This window comes from Dreissena polymorpha, chromosome 5 (genome assembly GCF_020536995.1).
Source record: "Dreissena polymorpha isolate Duluth1 chromosome 5, UMN_Dpol_1.0, whole genome shotgun sequence".
Taxonomy (NCBI): Eukaryota; Metazoa; Mollusca; class Bivalvia; order Myida; family Dreissenidae; genus Dreissena; species Dreissena polymorpha.
The window spans coordinates 3,507,313-3,531,608 of record NC_068359.1 but is presented as its reverse complement, the minus strand read 5'-3'; the positions used below and the strand labels follow the sequence as shown (position 1 = coordinate 3,531,608).

General features: G+C 35.7%; 2 protein-coding genes across 23 annotated transcripts in view; both read right to left on the bottom strand.

The window, feature by feature from the left end:
• Positions 1–590: 590 nt before the first annotated feature.
• LOC127832257 (F-box DNA helicase 1-like) overlaps positions 591–24,296 on the bottom strand; it is a 46,561-nt gene continuing 22,855 nt past the window's right edge. For 10 of the 21 annotated variants that reach the window (XM_052357602.1, XM_052357603.1, XM_052357598.1 and 7 more), the window contains 6 exons: positions 23,525–23,597; positions 22,909–23,097; positions 21,632–21,814; positions 6,270–6,379; positions 5,558–5,683; positions 591–3,192 (listed from right to left, as the gene is read on the bottom strand). In XM_052357602.1, the coding sequence (XP_052213562.1) occupies positions 3,058–3,192; positions 5,558–5,683; positions 6,270–6,379; positions 21,632–21,814; positions 22,909–23,097; positions 23,525–23,597 (816 nt within the window). In that variant the 3' untranslated portion in view covers positions 591–3,057. Of the gene's footprint in view, positions 3,193–3,330; positions 3,723–3,856; positions 3,935–4,407; positions 4,465–5,557; positions 5,684–6,269; positions 6,380–21,631; positions 21,815–22,908; positions 23,098–23,524; positions 23,598–24,296 lie in introns of those variants that run through there. The other 11 variants (XM_052357606.1, XM_052357616.1, XM_052357615.1 and 8 more) reach the window with 11 other exon arrangements.
• LOC127832293 (uncharacterized) lies at positions 10,539–16,602 on the bottom strand. 2 transcript variants are annotated; one of them, XM_052357705.1, is made up of 3 exons: positions 16,017–16,602; positions 14,498–15,483; positions 10,539–13,966 (listed from the first exon to the last, which is right to left on the bottom strand). In XM_052357705.1, exons 2-3 carry the CDS (start codon positions 14,997–14,999, stop codon positions 13,617–13,619), a joined length of 852 nt encoding a protein of 283 aa, XP_052213665.1. In that variant the 5' UTR covers positions 15,000–15,483; positions 16,017–16,602; the 3' UTR covers positions 10,539–13,616. The 2 variants fall into 2 exon arrangements, with proteins under 2 accessions (XP_052213665.1, XP_052213666.1); XM_052357706.1 differs by having other exon boundaries at positions 16,079–16,602.

The window sequence follows — 24,296 nt, the reverse complement described above, 5'->3', positions numbered from 1 at the left end:
GAAGCAAATGCTGATTTCCTTGAATCTGGAGAAACAAACAAGGCTTCAGAAATGTTCTGTTTGGTCTGCAGTGAGTCCCAATACTGCTTGTTGGCCATTCCTACATTCTGTACCATTTAGTACGGTGAATTCAAACAAGATATGGTCTACATGCCCACGAGTCATGACAGTCCAGGAATGCATTGTAATTAATACAATTATTTATTCATATTTAAGTAGTATATGGTATCAAATTATTCCAACTGATGAACTTTAAATCCTTAAGCACAAACTTGCACAAAGGTAGAAATTTACTTCTTGTAGAGGGATTGAACATAGTGGTAAGGGTGGTCTGCTCTGTTGGATCATCAGTATTCTATTTTCCAGGGGCCCCTATGGATTTAGAGCCATAGATACTGTCTGGAGCATGCTACATCACAGACAAGGTTGCAAAGGTGGGGCAGCAAAGTCCTATGGTTGCATCTGCATTTTTTTATCCCTAAAAAATGAGTTTTTATTATGTCTTTGTATCTTTGAGTAACTAAACATTCCATTCTGGATCAACTACTAAAATGCTAAACTAGATGAACAGAAAATGCAAAAATACTGTGTATCATGCATGCTTTTATTATTTCCATTACAAAGGAAATCACTTTTAAAAAAACATGCAAGGGATATACATAATGACATATATGAATTACAAAACATATGAACAGCAATCAATAAGCTATTAATACAGTATTTGCTGAATGTAATATTTTTACATAGAATTTAATAACTCATTAATTGCTTCAATTATTTGTCCAACTATGCTGCCTTGTTATCACGTACACAAAAGGCTTATTATTTAAACGTACGTGTATTAATGACCAGCATCAGTTTACTAAATACATAAAATTGCACCATTGTTTATTATTGTAATACTTCATGCATCTATTGCAAAACTAGCATATAACTTGAAAATACACACATTCACAGACACTACTAGTCATGTTCTTATGCAAGAGAAGACATATTTAGTTCCAATTTTAAATCACAAAATGTTACTGATACCTTATGACTAACAATGATACTTTTAAAATCTGTCATGTACACATTGTTCAGTACCAAGCACCAGGATTGAAGTAAATAATTTACCGAATCATTAGTTTCCCTTTCCCCTCATCATGCAGCTTAGTTATTTTACCTTTTGCATGCTGGGAAATTTGTCGTCTGCTAAAATGTCGTCTGCTGAATTTCTAAAATTAGCATTTTCTTCGATTTTTTTCAAAGAATATTATCAGAATAGCAAACAGTTTGGATCCTGATGAGACGCCACGTTCTTCAAAATTCGGTTCCCGCACTGAAAGGGTTAAAATACCTGACTGCTTGTAATTAACATACTCAGCATTAGCACTCCTATTTCACATCTTCAGTTTCACAATTACATCGAGTGCTGCAGATCTTTCCAATTTTTAAAAAATATTCTTTCTTTTTACAACCACATATAACAAGAGGGCTTAAAAGCCCTTAGTTGCTTAAGAAGACATGTAGAAACTAACCAGTTAGGTGTAGATTTAGTGAGGTTTGAGTAATAACTGTAGTTTTTATTTATAAAAAAATTAAACTGCATGACACAGACTTATAAAAGTCTGAGACAGTTTTAAAACAAATACAATTTTCGACTACAAACAGTAAATCTTATAGTGGGGGCAATTTTTACCACAATGGCATGATTTAAACAAACTTGGTGCAAGACCAAAATAAAATGTTAAACACCAAATATCAAATCCCTAATCATAGTGTTGTCTGAGATATTTTTTATAAAGATATGAGATAAGTTTTATACTATATCAGTCTATCTATAAACCTTGTGACCCATGGGATGTGGCCAGGGGCATGACTTTTACAAGCTAATTAAGAGGACAACACGATGATGTTACACAGCAAATATTAAAGCCCAGACTCATGTGGTTTCAGAGATTTTTAAATGTTGCATTTCTAAAATCTATTTTAAGCTTCATAACCTACATATGCATTGGACCCGAACAATTCGAACAACCTTGTAGGATGGTCAGCCAAGGATCATTCCTGTGAAGTTTCAAATAAGCCCAGCGATAAAGGAGGAGAAATAATTGGAAGAAAATTGTTATTATAGGACAGACACTGTCCGTTGTTCGTCACTGTGTTCGTGCATGTGTCTGTGATAGACACATGCACAAACACAGTGACGAACAACGGACAACACAATATCCTAAAAGGTTTCCATGAGAACTATATGCTCATGCCACCTACAAATGGTATAGCTCATTCCCATCATCAGGTTCCAGACCTCTTTTCTCATCAACATCTAATTCATATCAACAGATTTCACATCAACAGATAATTAAACTATTCTCAGTATGATCATCGTAAGAAAATGCTAGACAACATCACAGTCATTAAGTTCTTGAAACAAATCATATACAAACCTACCTTTATACATGTAAAGAAAGATACACAAAACAGCTGCATATGCAAGAAAATGACGAGGCATATAGTATTCAAACTTATGAATTTTTTAGTTTTCCTAATTAATCTTCACTTACAGTATAGTTTGATAATGTCTAAATACAATCATGCAGGTCACCCTTGGCCAAATACTCAATAAAACAAACTGAAATTTCAACCTGTCCCCTAAGTTAACATAGCTAAAATGAGCTTTCGACTGATTTCAAATATTACCTTGGAATAAATTAACACAAATTTATTTTCTATGGCAACTATGTATTTTTTTCATGCAACACATTTCCATGATAAGGATGGTCAATCACCTATCCATTAGTCTCCAAGTCAGCTATTCACATTTCACATTTCTATGATTAGTCAGCTATTCACATTTCTATGATTAGTCACCACATCAGCTATTCATATTTCACATTTCTATGATAAGTCAGCTATTCACATTTCTATGATAAGTCTCCAAGTCAGCTATTCACATTTTTATGATAAGTCTTCAAGTCAGCTATTCACATTTCTATGATAAGGATCACAGTCAGCTATTCACATCACCACACATATATACTGATGCCATGTTCACCCAAACTCTTCCCATTGTCATCACAAAGCGTCCTGTTCCTTTTTCTGCTTCTGTTTCTCAGCTGCAGTGAGTCCAAGCAGCTCTGCAAAGTTGTGGTGATCCTCAGTGAGCAGAGCAGGACTATACAGGCCTCCTTTCAACAACACACCATCTCCCTGCAAGTACAAGCAGGACTATACAGGCCTCCTTTCAACAACACACCATCTCCCTTCAAGTACAAGCAGGACTATACAGGCCTCCTTTCAACAACACACCATCTCCCATCAAGTACAAGCAGGACTATACAGGCATCCTTTCAACAACACACCATCTCCCTTCAAGTACAAGCAGGACTATACAGGCCTCCTTTCAACAACACACCATCTCCCTTCAAGTACAAGCAGGACTATACAGGCCTCCTTTCAACAACACACCATCTCCCTTCAAGTACAAGCAGGACTATACAGGCCTCCTTTCAACAACACACCATCTCCCTTCAAGTACAAGCAGGACTATACAGGCCTCCTTTCAACAACACACCATCTCCCTTCAAGTACAAGCAGGACTATACAGGCCTCCTTTCAACAACACACCATCTCCCTTCAAGTACAAGCAGGACTATACAGGCCTCCTTTCAACAACACACCATCTCCCTTCAAGTACAAGCAGGACTATACAGGCCTCCTTTCAACAACACACCATCTCCCTACAAGTACAAGCAGGACTATACAGGCCTCCTTTCAACAACACACCATCTCCCTTCAAGTCCAAGCAGGACTATACAGGCCTCCTTTCAACAACACACCATCTCCCTTCAAGTACAAACAGGACGATACAGACCTCCTTTCAACAACACACCATCTCCCTTCAAGTACAAGCAGGACTATACAGGCCTCCTTTCAACAACACACCATCTCCCTTCAAGTACAAGCAGGACTGTACAGGCCTCCTTTCAACAACACACCATCTCCATTCAAGTACAAGCAGGACTATACAGGCCTCCTTTCAACAACACACCATCTCCCTTCAAGTACAAGCAGGACTATACAGACCTCCTTTCAACAACACACCATCTCCGTACAAGTACAAGCAGGACTATACAGGCCTCCTTTCAACAACACACCATCTCCCTTCAAGTACAAGCAGGACTATACAGGCCTCCTTTCAACAACACTTCATCTCCCTTCATGTACAAGCAGGACTATACAGGCCTCCTTTCAACAACACACCATCTCCCTTCAAGTACAAGCTGGACTATACAGGCCTCCTTTCAACAACACACCATCTCCCTTCAAGTACAAGCATTACTATACAGGCCTCCTTTCAACAACACACCATCTCCCTGCAAGTACAAGCAGGACTATACAGGCCTCCTTTCAACAACACACCACCTCCCTTCAAGTACAAGCAGGACTATACAGGCCTCCTTTCAACAACACACCATCTCCCTTCAAGTACAAGCAATATGAGCCTTACTCTGGGAAAACAGGGCTTAATGCATGTGCCTAAAGTGTCGTCCCAGATAAGCCTGTGCAGTCTGCACAGGCTCATCAGGGAAGACACTTTCCGCCTCAACTGGATTTTTGCTAAGAAGGGACTTCCTTTAAACTTCCATTACCACACCATCTCCTTCAATTACAACAGCAGCTATATGATTGTATAGTAATATTTCCCCATTGGTGCAAAAAGGAACCATGTGACATTGAAAAAAAGGCACATGGTACCTTTTGTACCAATTGGGCGATATAGTTTAACCACTTCCCACTCAGATACATACTTTGATGCGTTTGTAGTCCCTTAAAAAATCAAATTAAATTAAAGACCTTCCTTAATAGGTTCAAGTTTTAAAGGCTTCATTTTGAAAACCTCAGATACAGATGAGCAGTAAACAGCACAATAAAAAAACTTAAACAGACTGCGAATTACACTGCTGTTCTGGTTTTATGCTGTTTGCATATAGACATTCTCAATTACATCCAAATCATATGGCTTATTGAGACATAATTGAGTCCATTTGTGGGTATAGCCATTAACCTTGTATCTTGTGAATAAATGACCTAGAATACCCTGATGTCTATGCAGATACCCAAATTCACTACATAACAGCAAAGTAAATGTTTATAAGATTATGACATTTTACAATTGGTTTTACCCATTCTGGATGGAAAAAGTAAAATCTACTACATTAATATCTATAAAATAAATATTACAATTATAATGTATGTTCTCAAAAGTTCCTTTAAGCGCTGTTTTCTGATTTTATAAGGTGTCTCATATGCAAAACAAATCCATGTTCCCTAACAATTTGTACATTATCACGAGTAAACATACTTTTGCAAAATATTGTTCAGCCAAAAACAATTTATTGGTCTATTCACTTTCAGATTCAAGGCAGATATGTTGACTTTAAAAAGGCACACTTATGATTTGTAAAGTTGGCACTTAATTAGTATCTTCAAAAATTCTAATGCAAATAAATTTAACAAGATAACGAGATTATACTTCAAAACCATCTACATTTACCCAGAGAACAATACTTACCAAAGTGATCTCCTTTTTCTGAAGAGTAACACAGTGTGGCTTGAACTCTGCATGGGTCCCTCGACATCTGAAGACCTGCCCTGACTCACGCAGCTTGTCACTGGCTACAGGATACACAAACTGTTCCTGAAAAAAAAAATCATGTTTGCATTAAAATGTTTTAAAACTGTACAAATTGTTAAAATTTATATGATTTTGTCATTTGTAAGCACATAAATCATATAAGTTTACAAAAAAATATTTTGTTTTTGTTTTGTTCAATAAACAATTTCCTTCAAACACTTTTAATTTCAATGAAATTATTACACAATCTGGTAAACAATTAGTTTAATGTTAGATAAATGTTGAAAAATTCTATGTGTATTCTGTTCTACGCTTTCATCTTCAGATTCACTTTTTTCTGTCAGTTTAAAAAAATAAATAGTGACTCAAACTTATATAGTTTTTATGTACTTATTTCTGTGTTCTATATTCTCATATTTCTGCGTTCTATATTCTCATATTTTTGTGTTCTTTATTCTCATATTTCTGTGTTCTATATTCTCATATGGAATAGAAACAACTGCAACATTGATTGATTTATTATGTTTTAATAAGATTTTTTTTTTATGCCATGAAAATAAAGTCAACAAGAAACACATACATTTTTAATGGTTAATTTATTGTTAAATGCCACAATATTAATCTGAATATTACAACGACAATACTGTACCCCTGCTAATTTCAGCACTGACATCAGAGTTTTTGACATTTGCAGGGCATTCTTAGCGCGGGTTACAGCCACATACAGGAGATTGTTCTCATCTTCAGATATCTGTTTGTCTGAAAATGAAACCTTTTATGGATTATCTCGTCAAAGATAGAAACTGTCATTTCAGTTTTTCCTTGAAGGGACTTGTTCACAGTTTTGCTATATGAAAAAAAGGCATATGTTCATAAAAGAATGTCTTTGTTATGTAAAAATAAACAAATAAGTTTAAAAATGTTAAAAATATAGATTTTTTATTAAAAATTATCAAACAAAATCAGTAAAATTAAACAGCATATAAAATACTTTCCAGTGATAATGTGAACAATATGTGTACTACTTACATTGATTTTTAATAACACTTTTAATATCAAGAGTATGAGTGGTCTAGTAGTAGAGTGTTAGATTTCTGAATCAAAAAGTCCCTTGTTCAAATCACAGTGAGGGCAATCTTTTTAAGTAATCTTTTTTCTTGCTATTATTATACGAGTCTATTCCAAATATTATAGATTTCTTAGTTTAACCATTTAAAGACCTTTTGTAAAAACATTAAAATATGTGAGCAAGTCCCTTTAAAACCCCAAATTTAGTTCACAACAGTAAAGATATTTCAAAACATCGGATTCCAGCTGTGGTACACATACAATATTGATCTGACTTTGGAGCAGTATATGTAACTTATTTTTCAATATGGTTGTTTAGTTTCATTGGAAACATTCATAATATAATATAAGTGTCCCAAATTTGCAACTTGCTTGCTTGCTCATATAATTTAGGTTCTTGCTGTTGATGAAAAAACACACAGTCAAGTCTATTTAAAGCTTAATTCACCAGGACAGAAGCAGCTAGAAATGCTAGAAATGCTTTACTGCCAGTCAGCAACTATATTTGTTATACATTTATATTTTTATTTGGATTTTTCCCCTGCTTTCAACATATTTCAATCACATTAACCCTTTCAGTGCGGGAACCGAATTTTAAAGGCCTTTGCAAACAGTTTGGATCCAGATGAGACGCCACAGAACATGGCGTCTCATCAGGATCCAAACTGTTTGCTATTCTGATAGTATTCTTTGAAAAAAATGGAAGAAAATGCTAATTTTAGAAATTCAGCAGACAACATTTTAGCAAACGACAAATTTCCCAGCATGCAAAAGGTTAAGCCTGCCAATCAACCTTCTCAACCTTTTCATGGGAAAGCTTGTTTACCAAGTTAAGTGCACATTCCAAACTAGTTGCTGAATACTGCCTTTTTTAATCAGATGTAAGGGTGGTATTGTTCTCTTAATGCATGCAATGCAACTCAAATATATCTCAGTCAGATATATCGCTATATCCAATATATCGCGCCTGGGGCTATGGCTACAAAAAATCTGACGAGCTTGATTACTAAATGACAGATGAGAATTCGCTAATTTAAGCAAAAACCAGTTCAAGCTTGTTATTAACACCCTATATTTCGCAGCTTGCTATGGCACAAAGTGTAGCATGTAAATTAGTGACAGTGTGGTTTGCACACGGTTTGGATTGATTTTATTACTTAACAAGGGCTGTTTGTAAAACATGCATGCCCCCTTTATGGGCTGTCAGTTGTAGTGGCAGCCATTGTTTGAATACATTATTTGGCACTGTCACCTTGACCTTTGACCAAGTGACCAAAAAATCAATAGGGGTCATCTGCGAGTCATGATCAATGTACCTATGAAGTTTCATGATCCTAGGCGTATAAGCTTTCTTGAGTTATCATCCGGAAACCATTTTACTGTGTAAAGTCACCGTGACCTTGACCTTGACCTAGTGACCTGAACCTCAATAGAGGTCATCTGCGAGTCATGATCAATGTACCTATTTAGTTTCATGATCCTAGGTGTAAGCGTTCTTGAGTTATCATCCGGAAACCATTTTTCTAAGTTGAGTCACCGTGACCTTTACCTTTGACCTGAAAATCTATAGGGGTCATCTGCGAGTCATGATCAATGTACCTATGAAGTTTCATGATCCTAGGCATAAGCATTCTTGAGTTATCATCCAGAAACCATTTTACTATTTCGGGTCACCGTTACCTTGATCTTTGACCTAGTGACCTAAAAATCAATAGGGGTCATCTGCGAGTCAGGATCAATGTACCTATGAAGTTTCATGATCCTGGGCATAAGCGTTCTTGAGTTAACATCCGGAAACCATTTTACAATTTGGGTCACCGTGACCTTGACCTTTGACCTAGTGACCTGAAAATAAATAGGGGTCATCTGCGAGTCATGATCAATGTACCTATGAAGTTTCATGATCAAGCGTTCTTGAGTTATCATCCGGAAACCATTTTACTATTTCGGGTCACTGTGACCTTGACATTTGACCTAGTGACCTGAAAATCAATAGGGGGTCATCTGCGAGTCATGAACAAATTTGGTAGAGGACTATTAGATATCACTACATACCAAATTTAGTAGCCCTAGGCTCTATAATTATAAACAAGAAGATTTTTAAAGTTTGCACAAAATAGGCCTTATTTAAGCATATGTTCATTTTTGTGACCCCCGGGGCAGGGTCAAATTTGTCCCCAGGGGCATAATTTGAACAAACTAAGTAGAGACCTATTAGATGTCACTACATACCGAATTTGGTAGAAATAGGCCCAATAGTTATGGACAAGAAGTTTTTTAAAGTTTGCACAAAATGGGCCCAATATAAGCATATGTTCAATTTTGTGACCCCTGGGGAACGGTTAAATTTGATCCCAGGGGCTTAATTTGAACAAACTTGGTAGAGGACTATTAGATGTCATTACATACCAAATTTGGTAGCTCTATGCCATACGGTTATGGACAAGAAGATTTTTAAAGTTTGCACAAAACAGGCCTTATATAAGCAAATTTTCAATTTTTTGACTCCCCGGGGCAGGGTCAAATCTGACCCCAGGGGCATAATTTGAAGAAACTTGGTCGAGGACTATAAGATGTCACTTCATACTATATTTGGTAGCCCTAGGCGCAATGCTTATGGATGAGAATTTTTTTAAAGTTTTCACAAAATAGGCCTTATATAAGCAAATTTTCAACTTTGAAGACTGAAATCTTCACGGAGTAAAGGGCATCTTCCCAACAAAGTTCATGTACCTCGATACCATAATTCAATAAAACGTATGAAAAAACATTATAACCGTTCTTGTCGTTACATTATGCATCAAGACTAACTGTCCAGCGCCGTTTGAAACCTTTGTTTACATACATTTCAACTAACTGACATTTCAAACACACGAGTGATTTCATTGGTCCAATGCGGAGGTGTGTCTTTACAACTGGAGATTTCATTCATAAAGACTGCATGATCATTGTCAACTGGGTCATGCGAGTTGTGTATCGTGTTATTTCTTGAAAGTTGACCCAGCATTTGTAAAAATATTGCAAGACGTACATTTCCAGAAACGAAATTCATTTCTGCGTTGAATAAGACCGAGATCGTGAAAATCGCTGCACAATTGATGAAGATATGGCTGTTCAAAGCGATGCACCCCGTTTGGGGTGATTTTGAGTTGCATACCTTGTTATATATATATTTGATTGTGAATTTTTTTTTTAGAAAAGTTAATTTTTCGATATAATATGATTATTTATCATTCAAAATGATGTTTTCACTAATTAATATCATAGCCACCTGCTAACCACCTGTGTATGAAACCTGGATCAGACACAAAAATAGACAGGGTTTTGACCTTGAAGTGTGACTTTGAACTTAACCTCGCTTGACTGACTTAGCCCTCTTGTACATCGCTTCATGACCTCAACAATTGATGTGAGTTTGTTGAACATCCATCAAAGGTATCAGAAAAACATCACAGGCACAAAAGTGTTGCGGACTCAAAAGTATTACGAACAGATTAAGGAAATGACTATAATACAATGTCTCGCTTCGCAGCCCCGGATTATAAATAGTTTCAAAATAACTGGTTCAAGTCTGGAGTGACTGCTCGCAGAGTTATGTTTTGAGTTATGATTTCACATTGAATTGAATACATCATCCCAATTTGGGACATTACTGATTCTTTTTTACTCTTTATTATACACTACATTGATATCTGCCTGATATAACGCTGCCTGCTATATTGTTTAATATCATATCAAAAGAAAGTTGTAATATCAGCCAATATTTGGACATATATACATAGGTAATATTACTCAAAGTAAACAATAATCATTTTTGGTACAATATAATCAGATTCAAAAAAACAAACAATTGGATAAAAGGTGTAATATATTTTTTACACAAAAATGTTCAAACACAGCAAAACACATATTTTATCAAGTATTAAGTGCAAGTGTTAAAGACGTCATCATTGACACGTCAAATGTCAAAAATTATAATTATTCCAACTAAAAATGCAGCATTTAAGCGATTATATTTCATTATTTCTTTTAAAATGGAGACAAAATTATGATAAACAGAAAAACAGACAACTGCCTGATCGTTTTGTAATATATCAGGCTTGGTGGGAATAAACTTAAGGTTTGGCAAGCTTCAACATTATTTTAAGCCTTGCCTGATATCATACAAAACGAACAGGCAGTAACTTGTTTTTCTCTCTCTCGATGGAACACAATTATGATAATCAAAACAAAGCACAAAATGATGGAAAACAATAATACAAACTGTAAAATTATCACATTAATTAATGGATTTAAAAAGTGTTTAAATTTGAAAACTATCCGTTAATTACAAAATATTGGCTATATTATATCAGCCAATATTATCAATTGAAAAGTTTTTCCATAGACTAAATTCTATCCGAGCCTTTTAAAGAGCAAATAAAGGAATATATCAAGTAATTGTTACAAATCTAATAAATCAAATTCTAAACATACCACGAGTAAAAACATTATTTAAGGAACAAGAGCTGTCTCTGAAGGATGACACATGCCCCAGAAGATGTTCTGATGAAAACCTTAGGTTAAAACGGGATATTTGTCAGTTATTTATGATATCAGTACCATTATAAATGGGTTATATATTTGACAAATATTTTACATTTGGCCCATTATGTGATATGGACATGTAAGCTTCACATATCATCTTTTTTTGACTACCGTAGGTTTCCACGTATAGCGCGCTCCCGTGTATAGCGCGCAGGCTGTTTTTTAAATGCAAAAATGAAGAAAAAAATCTTTAAAGACAATAAAACCACCAAATCGGACCGAAAATTGCCGCCATTTTACTATTGCACAATCCAATAATCCAGGGCATTGGAAAGCTTAATTAAGCATTCAAAATAGGAAGCGTCATTATGATTAGGAGCATGGGTTGCATAGCACTATACTTTTCTGACAATTTTGTAATTTTCTAGCAAAAGATTAACAGTACACGTGCATTTCATGAAACGTTAGAAAATAAGAATTAGTGTACATCGTGTGATTTTTCCTCGGGAAAAGCATGGGCATTACCGGTAAATTTGAATGTCGCATGGGAGACGGGGATACAGTTATTGAGGTACACCACTGTTGAACATTCAATATTTATACACACAAAATGCAATTGCATATCTTCACATTCTCAAGTGTCAATTAGTGTCTCAAATGTCAATTAGCGTCTTAACAAGTCGTGGCACATATTACTCAATAACATCTGCCAATTACGAAGTGCAAAATGACCCCCTTTCACACCTACCGTTACCCGCAAAAAAGACCTCGTTCGCACCTACCCTTGCCTGCTCTCCGGAATGTCGACAACAATCCCCATCGGAATTCATCAATAAAGAAGTGTAAAAACACAAACAAAGAAATGTCCGCAAGTTTATTCAAACAAATTTATTTTTGACCAAATCTTCTTCTACCGCATTCATATCTACCAGTAGCAACTTCTTGTTGTTTCGACAATGGCCCCTCAGTCTGTACGATTATAGGGTGGTAGTTTTCTAGAAAAAAACATGGCGGCCATTTTGATTATTTACGATTACACAACATATTTTTTACCAATTTAGCAGCTAGGTTAGCGTTGTATCAATGTATAGCGCGCACCAGCTTTTTAATTTGAATTTAGGAGGTAAAACACTGTGCGCTATACGTGGAAACCTACGGTAGTTAACAACTCTTGAGAATGAATTTGATAGCAACAATTGAAACTGTATCACTCAGGAAAATGTTTAAAACAATATCAGTCCATCAGAGTTGTTGGCCAATTCCACATGAAACCCAGGTTTACTTGAGTAATTGAGAGGAAACACAATTTTTTTTATGATTCAAGGGCCGTAACTCAAAAGTGCCTGGGTAAATTTGGCTGATTATCAAACTTAACCTAGATTTTATTGCCTTACACATTTTTATAAAGTGTGGTGAAGATCCGATGACAATTGCTTGAGTTATTGAGGGGAAACGAGAAAAACTATTTTTTTTTATGATTCAATGGCCGTAACTCAGGAGTGTCTTCGTCAATTTTGCTGATTATCGAACTTGGCCTAGATCTTATGACCTTACATTTTCATGAAGTGTGGTAAAGATCCTATGACCTTTGCTCGAGTTATTGAGTGGAAACTAGAAAATAACACAACTTTTTGATGATTTAAGGGCCATAACTCAGAAGTGTCTGGGTCATTTTGGCTGATTATCAAACTTGACCTAGATGTTATTGCCTTTCACATTTTTATGAAGTATTGTGAAGATGCAATGACAATTGCTGGAGTAATTGAGCAGAAACAAGAAAAAACGCAATTTTTCAATGATTCAAGGGTCGTAACTCAGGAGTGTCTGGGTCAATTTAGCCCATTATCGAACTTGACTTAGATGTTATTGCCTTACACATTTTCATGAAGTGTGGCGAAGATCCTATGAAATTTGCTAGAGTTATTGAGCGGAAATGAGAAAAACCAAATTTCAGATGATTCAAGGGCGGTAACTCAGGAGTGTCTGGGTTAATTTCGCAGAATATCCAACGTGACCTATATGTTATTGCCTTACACATTTTCATGAAGTTTAGTGAAGATCTGATGACAATTGCTTGACTTATTGAGCGAAAACTGATTCTGACAGACAAACTAACTTAACTGACGGTGCGATTTTAATATGCCCCCAGAACCGCATAAAAATATAAGTATCCACATTTGCAATCATTTTTGCGTTGAAGCATATCACTATTACATAAAACAACTATTGTCATTTAGATCACTTATTCCTACACATGTACAGTATAATTATTTATTTTTTTAAAATTGTTGCACTGTACCAAAGCACTAATTGACTAACAGCACTTGTAATTTGTATCATTATTATACTAATTATTATTATTATTATTATTATTACACAAAACAGATACAAGAATTATAAGCTATTTCACTTTGTACACCAGGATCTTGTTGTTAATCTGTCCCACAATAACAGAGTCAGTGTTGCTGTTGTAGCAGACTGACAATGGGTTCTTAAGCCCATCTCTCCTTGTAGCCAGAGTGGCCAGCTTCCTACTGCCACTACTGTCAACCTGTAGGATAGCATCGGAATCATTTCCACACACCATCACATGGCCTTCAGGTGTCACATACAAACTAGTTGGCCATGTCAGTTCAAGGTCCTTGAAAGTGTCAAGGACTGATCCATCCCTGGCCAAGGTGAGGAGCTTGTTCTGTGTGGAGTTTGTGATATACAACTTGTCACCTGTTGGGCTCACTGCACAACACCGTACTGCAAAACAGAATACATGATTACAATCTTTTGGCAAAATTATGAGTGAAAATCACAAAAACATACTGCATACATGTATGTGTAAAATATTATGAATTAAGTTGCGTTTGTAACTTTTACTTAAGGACTATAAATTCATGTAGAAAAAAAAAACAATCATGAAATTTTTCAACCAGTTACAAAAGCAACCAGTGCTAAAATTATAATCACATACATGAAGTGTAGTTTTTTATTCTTGTTTGCTTGTTGTTTTCATCAATGAAGGACACATTATTGCATATAATATATAGAAATAAGTTTAATTACATAGCATATTATACTTGTATGTTCATTTGATAAGAACGAAATATAAAGAACAGGTCAAAAACTGTTTTTTCACAGCCTTGCACTTTCTTTTCATAGACCTGTCATGAAGTGACAGTCAATATATATTAATAACTATTTGTATGAGTAATACTGCAGAATTTGAAGGGTCTTGCTGCTATAATGATATGTTCTTGATCATAGAGATAAATCCAATATGATTCTTACCTGACTTATTCTTGTGAAGTTTGCTGACTAGTTTACCATCCAGCGAGTAGTTGTATAGTTCAGTACCAGAGGTTACAAACAGGTCTGCCTGGTGGGAGGCAATACCCAAACATTCATGTTGAAACTTGAGCTTTCTGTCTTTCACCAGCTGGCTGATGCTGACTTTGATAAACTGGACCTCTTTACCAACAGTAACACCAACCTCACCGGGTGTGATCTGACATATGCCCAAAGGCAAATCAGATACACTACAGTGACTCACAACCTGGTACTGCTTGTTCAACAACTTGACTTTCTTATTACCGCAGTCAACAACAAGGACTTGTCCACTTGGGAGAACACATATGTCTGTGATACTGCAAGTTGAATCACCCTTTACCCATACACCATACTCAGACTTCCCATCAATCCTCATTACTCGGTCTGCATTTTCCACTGCAGTCAATGACTGGGCATAGTGTTCAATCTTCCCATGACCTGACAACTGGGAAAGGTACTGCATTATTTCACTATTAGGCTGGAAAGTTATTGAAAATTTTAGTTGAGCAGAGTTCTTATTCTGATAGTTTTCAAACTGCTGTATTTTGTCCTTGCATTAAATGCTGGCTATAAAAGATAATTCTTGTTTGCTTTTATCACTTATGTCATAAATAGCGTCTCCAAGTTGTTTTAATTCCTTTTGAAAAGTGATACATTTGTCAACATCACTTTTTAGAGAGGCTTGCAGTTTGGTAAGAGTATCTTTCATTTCCTGCAGTGTCTTCTTTTCAAGCATGTCTAAGGCTGCAAGTATTTTTTGCCGACTTTCCTGTATCTTGTGTAACTGCTCATCATATGAACTTTGCACAGACTTAATGCTAGCCTCCTGATTGTCTTGAAGCTTCTTCAGTTCTGCCAGAGTAGTTTGGATAGTAACTGATACTTGTTTAAGGTCTGTGGAGGTATTTTTAACCAAGTCAGATAAAAGCATCACCGTTTTGCATTGCCTGTAAGAAAACATTTTATCTTTGTTAAAAGCAATAATTCAAAAATGATGCAAATGTACTAATTTTGTACAGATTGATAAAATTAATGTAAATCTGATAAAAAAAAGCTTGGTAAAAAAGACACATTTATTGATTATGTACATGTATTTGGTAAATGATGTGTGAATCTTTGTTATTTTGTAGCATACATTAACTTTAAAGGCTCATATCATACAAAATAGTGTGACAAGTATTGAAACGTCATGGCTTCTATGATCTCTTTCCTTTTTTAATATTTAATAAGTATATAAGTGACATTAATGTTGGAAGTGTCAAATTTCACATAAATTAAATCACTGGACGATCTAACTGGTTTAGTTTACCTCTAACTTAACTCAGAACTTAAATATACATGTCCATAATCTTAAAATAACATCAGTGTTATTAATATTATTTACTTGATTTTTTAATGAGTATTTAAGTTCATTTCAAAGTAGTTTAAAACAATACACTTTTTGTCTTAAAAGTTTTTACAACAAATATCATATAAATACCTGTGATAATGGAAAGCACAAGTATTGCAGCACAGCTTGCTATGGTCTTTGCAAAACCTTACAAGGTTTTCTTCTTTGTGAACATCACATTTAAGAAGAAAATCTTCCACCTTCTTGACCACTGGCCATTTCTTCATATCACTCCTTCCATGAGTGGAATGTTTCTTAAACAAATGGCCGTGCATGTGAATACATTTTCGGCAGTAAAACTTCTCGCAAGAGTCACAGTAGAAATCAGCAGATTCGTCCAGTTTCTCGTCTTCGCACGCCGAACACAAAAAGTCTTGGACCCAGTCATTTCCTTTTTCAATGGTGGATTGCGAAAAAGCTGCCATTTTGCTGACCACCGAATATTTTATTCAGTACATCTTTGATTTAACTCAAATCATAAGGCATCTAGGCTCATTGACAATTAAACAAAAAAAAACACACTCCATCTAGCTATAATGTCCAATGTCTATCAACACTTAATGTTCAGCTAAACAGATTTAAATAAATATCATTTTCTGTTTGTTGGCAAGTTTATATCTCCAGCAAACAAAGTATTAATGTCACCAGTCATGTGACATGGTAAAGATAAAACCATATTGGCCCACAGAGCTTTAACAACTAGTTTATGTGTGCATACAAAGAGGAAGTATCACAACTCAATCAATAAAGCAATGAGGCCAACTTGATAACATGAGAATCAACAAGAAAGTTTATCTATGAACTACATGTACTTTAATTTGATAACAGGCCAATATTGGACTTAAAAATTGTGATGAATGTTCTCTGTTAAAATCAAAAAGAAATACATGTAATTGGTTTGCATTAAAGATAATTAGTTATATGAACAGTATCAAAAGAGGACCATGTGCCCTAAGGTGCTCACCTAATAGGCAAAATGAACTAAACTATTCTGAAAAGATGGACTTCAGCAGGATAAGCATTGAGAGAGTTAAAATGATAAAAGTCCATTTTAAAACTGAATATATTTCATGATTGTTTCATATTGGATTTATTTTCATGTTATCAGGTTAAACAAAGTTCACTTTTCTATACATTATCAGGTTAAACAAAGTTTACTTTTCTACTGAAATAAGGCAGTCTATTGAAATAAGGCAGACAGCTATATTCCATTCTGCCATCCTTCTGACCTTCAGGTGGTCTTCTGGACCTTTTATTTATTTAAGTGGTTTAACTAATACTTCCTGCACATTGTTCATACTTCAATTGTTATAGGAGATAGGTAGTGGACACAAACCTTTGACCCTCTGCACATTGTCTCCATGACATAAACTTTTCATGCACATCCTTCAATCATTATAGGATATAACGAGCGGACACAAACCTGTGACCTTCTGAAAATCTTTTCAATGATCTTTTAGCCAAATTTTATGAAAATGCTTCAAAGAATAAAGGAACCTGAATAAACCATTAAATGATGTGCATAACATACCTACCTACCGGGGGCATAAAAATCTAACCAGTTTTTTATTCCTCAATTTAGAATAATGGGGCCCAGAGCATTTGGATTGGGAACCATCATATTGCTAAGACTAATAACTTGGAAAATCAAGATATTTGATAGGGTTATGAATAACACATTATAACATTATATCATGAAATACTATGGTTTAATCCGCTTGTGCCAGTCAAACACTAAACTTCATTAATTGCAACATTCCCATAAAAAATCCACGCATTAGAGAATTCCCTTCAAAACCCTTGTCCGCCCACAACTTGAGTATAGTAGCTCAGTGTGGAACCCACATACAGTACACAATACAACATCAACAAGATCGAGATGGTCCAACGCAGGGCTGCTTGATGGGTCACCAATGACTACTCATACCACAATAGCGTCACACATATGATAGAAAAATTAGGGTGGTGTTCCCTTGAGAACAGAAGGTATGACTCCTGGCTACTGATGTTTTACAAAATTGTCCACGGACTGGTTGCTGTACCAATGCCTCCTTTCGTCACTCCTCCAACCTGGCTCACTAGACACCAGCACCCTCTCTCATTCAAATTCCCACTCCCAGCAACTATTATAAATTGTCCTTCTATCCAGCTACTATCATCCTATGGAACTCCCTGCCAGCCAATATTGTACAGGCACCTACCCTGGACCAGTTTAGGCCGGGGGTGACTAAACAAGACCACAGTTTCTAAGCGGCTTGGCTGTTTTTAACCTTTTAACTGTATATTTCTTCTTTTAATTAACACTTTCATCTTTGTTTCTAAGTCTCACCAATACATTTTGTATTACTTTTATCTCCTATACATTTCTTCCTTAAATTTTCTAGCACTGACACGCGCTTGCTTGACATGCTAATTGTTGGCGTCTAGCAGTATATATAGATAGATAGGTAACCATAATAAAAATCTCAAATTTTAGGGTAATAAAGAATATTTGTTGAATATGGTGAAATTTCGATTTTAATTCACTCATGATCATAGAAGAAAAAAAAATTATATTAATACCTATATAATTTCTATAACTACCTCCCATTTTTCAGCTGGGGAAAATTCAGAAATTTGTTTTGTTGTTTTACCTTAATATGCTATAATATATATATGGGGCCAAATACCGGACTCCATATTGAACTAAAATAACACTGAACAGTCTGAGAGAACACCGGACTCCATATTGAATTAAAATAACACTGAACAGTCTGGGAGAACACAGGACTCCATATTGAACCAAAATAACACTGAACAGTCTGGGAGAACACAGGACTCCATATTGAACTAAAATAACACTGAACAGTCTGGGAGAACACAGGACTCCATATTGAACTAAAATAACACTGAACAGTCTGGGAGAACACAGGACTCCATATTGAATTAAAATAACACTGAACAGTCTGGGAGAACACAGGACTCCATATTGAACTAAAATAACACTGAACAGTCTGGGAGAAAACAGGACTCCATATTGAATTAAAATAACACTGAACAGTCTGGGAGAACACAGGACTCCATATTGAACTAAAATAACACTGAACAGTCCTGGAGAACACAGGACTCCATATTGAATTAAAATAACACTGAACAGTCTGGGAGAACACAGGACTCCATATTGAATTAAAATAACACTGAACAGTCTGGGAGAACACAGGACTCCATATTGAACTAAAATAACACTGAACAGTCTGGGAGTACACAGGACTCCATATTGAATTTAAATAACACTGAACAGTCTGGGAGAACACAGGACTCCATATTGAATTAAAATAACACTGAAAAGTCTGGGAGAACACAGGGCTCCATATTGAACTACAAGGGCTGTTTGTAAAACATGCATGCCCCCCATATGGGCTCTCCGTCGTAGTGACAGCCATTGTGTGAATATGTTTTTTGTAGCTGTGACCTTGACCTTTGACTTAGTGACCTGAAAATCAATATGGGTCAGCTACCAGTCATAATCAATGTACCTATGAAGTTTCATGATCCTAGCCATTAGCGTTCTTGAGTTATCACCCAGAAACCATTTTACTATTTCGGGTCACCGTGACCTTGACCTTTGACCTAGTGACCTGAAAATCAATAGGGGTCATCTGCGAGTCATGATCAATCTACCTATCAAGTTTCATGATTCTTGGAATAAGCGTTCTTCAGTTATCATTTGGAAACCATTTTACTATTTCGGGTAACCGTGAACTTGACCTTTGACCTAGTGACCTCAAAATTGATAGGGGTCATCTGCGAGTCATGATCAATGTACCTATGAAATTTCATGATCCTAGGCATAAGCGTTCTTGAGTTATCATCCGGAAACCATTTTACTATTTCGGGTCACCATGAACTTGACCTTTGACCTAGTGACCTCAAAAATCGATAGGGGTCATCTGCGAGTCATGATCAATGTACCTATGTATCATGATCGTAACCATTAGCGTTCTTGAGTTACCATCCGGAAACCATTTTACTATTTAAGGTCACCGTGACCTTGACCTTTGATATAGTGACCTGAAAATCAATAGGGGTCAACTGCAAGTCATGATCAATCTATCTATCAAGTTTCATGATCCTAGGCATAAGCGTTCTTGAGTTATCATCCGGAAACCATTTTACTATTTTGGGTCACCGTGACCTTGACCTTTGACCTAGTGACCTGAAAATCAATAAGGGTCATCTGCGAGTCATGATCAATCTACCTATCAAGTTTCATGATTCTTGGAATAAGCGTTCTTCAGTTATCATTCGGAAACCATTTTACTATTTCGGGTAACCGTGAACTTGACCTTTGACCTAGTGACCTCAAAATTGATAGGGGTCATCTGCGAGTCATGATCAATGTACCTATGAAATTTCATGATCCTAGGCATAAGCGTTCTTGAGCTATCATCCGGAAACCATTTTACTATTTCGGGTCACCATGAACTTGACCTTTGACCTAGTGACCTCAAAAATCGATAGGGGTCATCTGCGAGTCATGATCAATGTACCTATGTATCATGATCGTAACCATTAGCGTTCTTGAGTTACCATCCGGAAACCATTTTACTATTTCAGGTCACCGTGACCTTGACCTTTGATATAGTGACCTGAAAATCAATAGGGGTCAACTGCAAGTCATGATCAATCTATCTATCAAGTTTCATGATCCTAGGCATAAGCGTTCTTGAGTTATCATCCGGAAACCATTTTACTATTTTGGGTCACCGTGACCTTGACCTTTGACCTAGTGACCTAAAAATCAATAGGGGTCATCTGCGAGTCATGATCAATGTACCTATGAAGTTTCATGATCCTAGGCCTAAGCGTTCTTGAGGTATCATCCGGAAACCATTTTACTATTTCGGGTCACCGTGACCTTGACCTTTGACCTAGTGACCTGAAAATCAATAGGCGTCATCTGCGAGTCATGATCAATCTACCTACGAAGTTTCATGATCCTAGGCATAAGCCTTCTTGAGTAATCATCCGGAAACCATTTTACTATTTTGGGTCACTGTGACCTTGACCTTTGACCTAGTGTCCTGAAAATCAATAGGGGTCATCTGCGAGTCATGATCAATCTACCTTTAAAGTTTCATGATCCTAGGCCTAAGCGTTCTTGAGTTATCATCCAGAAACCATTTTACTATTTCGGGTCACTGTGACCTTGATCTTTGACCTAGTGACCTGAAAATCAATAGGGGTCATCTGGGAGTCATGATCAATCTACCTACCAAGTTTCATGATCCTAGGCCTAAGCGTTCTTGAGTTATCATCTGGAAACCAATTTACTATTTCGTGTCACCGTGACCTTGAGCTTTGACCTAGTGACCTCAAAATCAATAGAGGTCATCTGCGAGTCATGATCAATGTACCTATGAAGTTTCATGATCCTAGGCCCAAGCGTTCTTGAGTTATCATCCGGAAACCACCTGGTGGACGGAGCGACAGACCGACCGACATGTGCAAAGCAATATACCCCCTCTTCTTCGAAGGGGGGCATAAAAATAACAAATTAGTGTCACATCGTTAGTAATAATTGTTGTTTACTGGTATATAAATCATTACATTTTGCTACTGTGCATTCTGTTTTCCAGCATATTAAGTGAACTAGAAGGAAAACATACACAATAAAAACTTCACCTATCATACTACCCTCAAACAAGCCCAAATCAAACACCCACCAGCCCTCACAGCTATCACGTCCTGCATTCCCCTTTCCTCCCTCTCATCATCTTCCATATCCAGGCCCAGATTCTGCAAGGTTACGAACATGGATTGTTGATCGCCTGCCATGAAGTCGTCTGTAAGTCTCACTGTGCTGAACTCCAGACCTTTTGCCTTGTGGGCAGTGCTGAACACATAATCTACAGACAAAATGAGCAAGCTGAGAAGTGAGACGAGATGCATAAAAGTCCAATAACCCCAAGTTTTGTGCATTCCAGATAGGCTGCTTTTTATTTATAATTATAATGAAGAATTTTCTTAATTTAGAGCTGTTAATGTGACTGTGAATTTAACCCTTTGCATGCTGGGAAATTTGTCTTCTGCTAAAATGTCTAAATTTCTAAAATTAGCATTTTCTTCGATTTTTTTCAAAGAAAGAAAAGATGTTAGATTTACATTACCAAAATCAAATATTGAGTGTTTTTACATGAGAAAATAATCATCTCTAGAAGAGATGCGGAAAACATGCAAGGGTCATTATATGATTATCTATTTATTATACATTAATATACTGTTTAACACTTTGCATGCTGGGAAATTTGTCGTCTGCTAGAATGTTGTCTGCTGAATTTATAAAATTCGCATTTTCTTCGATTTTTTTCAAAGAATACTATCAGAATAGCAAACAGTTTGGATCCTGAGGAGACGCCACGTTCTGTGGCGTCTCATCTGGATCCAAACTGTTTGCAAAGGCCTTCAAAATTCGGTTCCCGCACTGAAAGGGTTAAAAAAATATTCTAGTTTTAATGTCCAGACACGTCTTGAGTGTTAGTCCAGGCATCAGAATGCCAACAAAACTATCAACTAATATAAATTATATTGTGTATATTATTTTGATTCACACAAGATTGTTTTTAAATATTTGAGCAATTATTAATGGAAATAAGAACTATATTTTATGATTACATGCAACAAATCAAGATTTCTTTCAGCACTGTTCATGAATAATTTGGTTATACTTAGTTCAGGACGTATCAAGATATTTCATTCACAAAATCATTTTTATGGAAACTATATCGTTCTAGTTAGAAATATAATATGTTATGTTTTCATGAAATTCACATCATATTTTTGTTTGCTAACTTACAAGTTTAAAAACCATGGAATATCTCAAATATAATATAAATACAATTTTATTAAGCAATTATCAAGAAATAATGTGGTGAAGAAGGAACATGAACCACATAATAAAGAGACGTGTTACATTTTCGTAGAAGTTTGTACCCAGAATTACCTGCAGTGCGTTCATCTTTCACACATTTGCTGTCTATTTTCCTGATCAAGATGGGCAGATTGGTGTGGTAGGTTTTCACAATTTTGATTTTCCCTTGAAGTTCAACGTCCATGGACTTTACTGCAAACTTCTCCAACTCCTTAAAGTTTGGGAACATCTTGATGAACTTGTTCTTGATCTCATAGCCCTCTAGAAAGAAAACCAGGTATTATAGTTAAAAGAACTTGTTCAAAGTTTGTTGTTTTTTCAGAAAAATGTCATATATATTTAACTTAAAAAAATACAGTTTTCGGAATTAGAAAGAATAGTTACAAATGACATAACTTAAGTTCAAATTTGATGTTTAGCTTCTTTGTAAAAAGTATATCATCTCTTTTTGGTTTTGAAATTATGAAAAAATCAACATAGCCAAACATGGGCCTGAATGTGATCAAAATCAACTATTGATTGTCCACCGGGATTATTGGGAATGCGCCAATCATGTCTAATTAACCACCATAATTACCACTCTCGTGTTCTTATATACCTGATAAATCAATAATGTTACAATAGCAGCAATATTTCCTTCAAATCAACATTGTCACCAAAACAACATTATGCCAACTCTTCTACCAACCTTTTGACCCATTTTGAGGACACAGCAAAGAATACATGTCCATCAACATCGGAAAACCAAAATTGTCAGTGCCCTAGAAATACAATATGGTATGATTAAAGCAAGTATATAAGATCTTATTCACATTTTTTCAAATTTAACATTAAAGAATACAAAACTACAATAAAATCTAGACTGAAGTTGCACAAGAACATCATATTGTTTTATGCCATTGCAAATAATTTTCTTTTGAACAGTAAATTATTCATAAATGACATTATTTTTGTTTATGCAAAACCAAAACGAGAACACATGTGGTATCAGTGTTACCTGCTAGATATGAATTTAATTGTAGTAAATAACATTTGACTCATGGAACCATTAAGTTAATTACTTTTATTATATACCTGTTTAATGCTTTTTACAAAATACAGGTTGTATCAATGTTGAAATAAAAAATCCCGTATTACACTACTCGCTGTTTCCAATTCAGTATTACCATACTAGCCGGACTACTTCGACCCATTTAACGACGTCACATTACGCGCACCGAAAACAGAAATATTTTATATTACGAAATATATTACGTAGTACATCGTGTGACGTCATTTTTGTGGCAAAACACAATGGTTTTATCTAAACTCTCTGGAATTTAAGGACATGTCGGACGTGGTGTTTTTTAACAGTAAACTATTTGTTAAAAACATAGAACGAATTCAAAACGTATTTTGGAGTGTGTGTTTATCATGCATAAATGTATATTTCGATAGGAATACAATAAAATAGTGTGGTT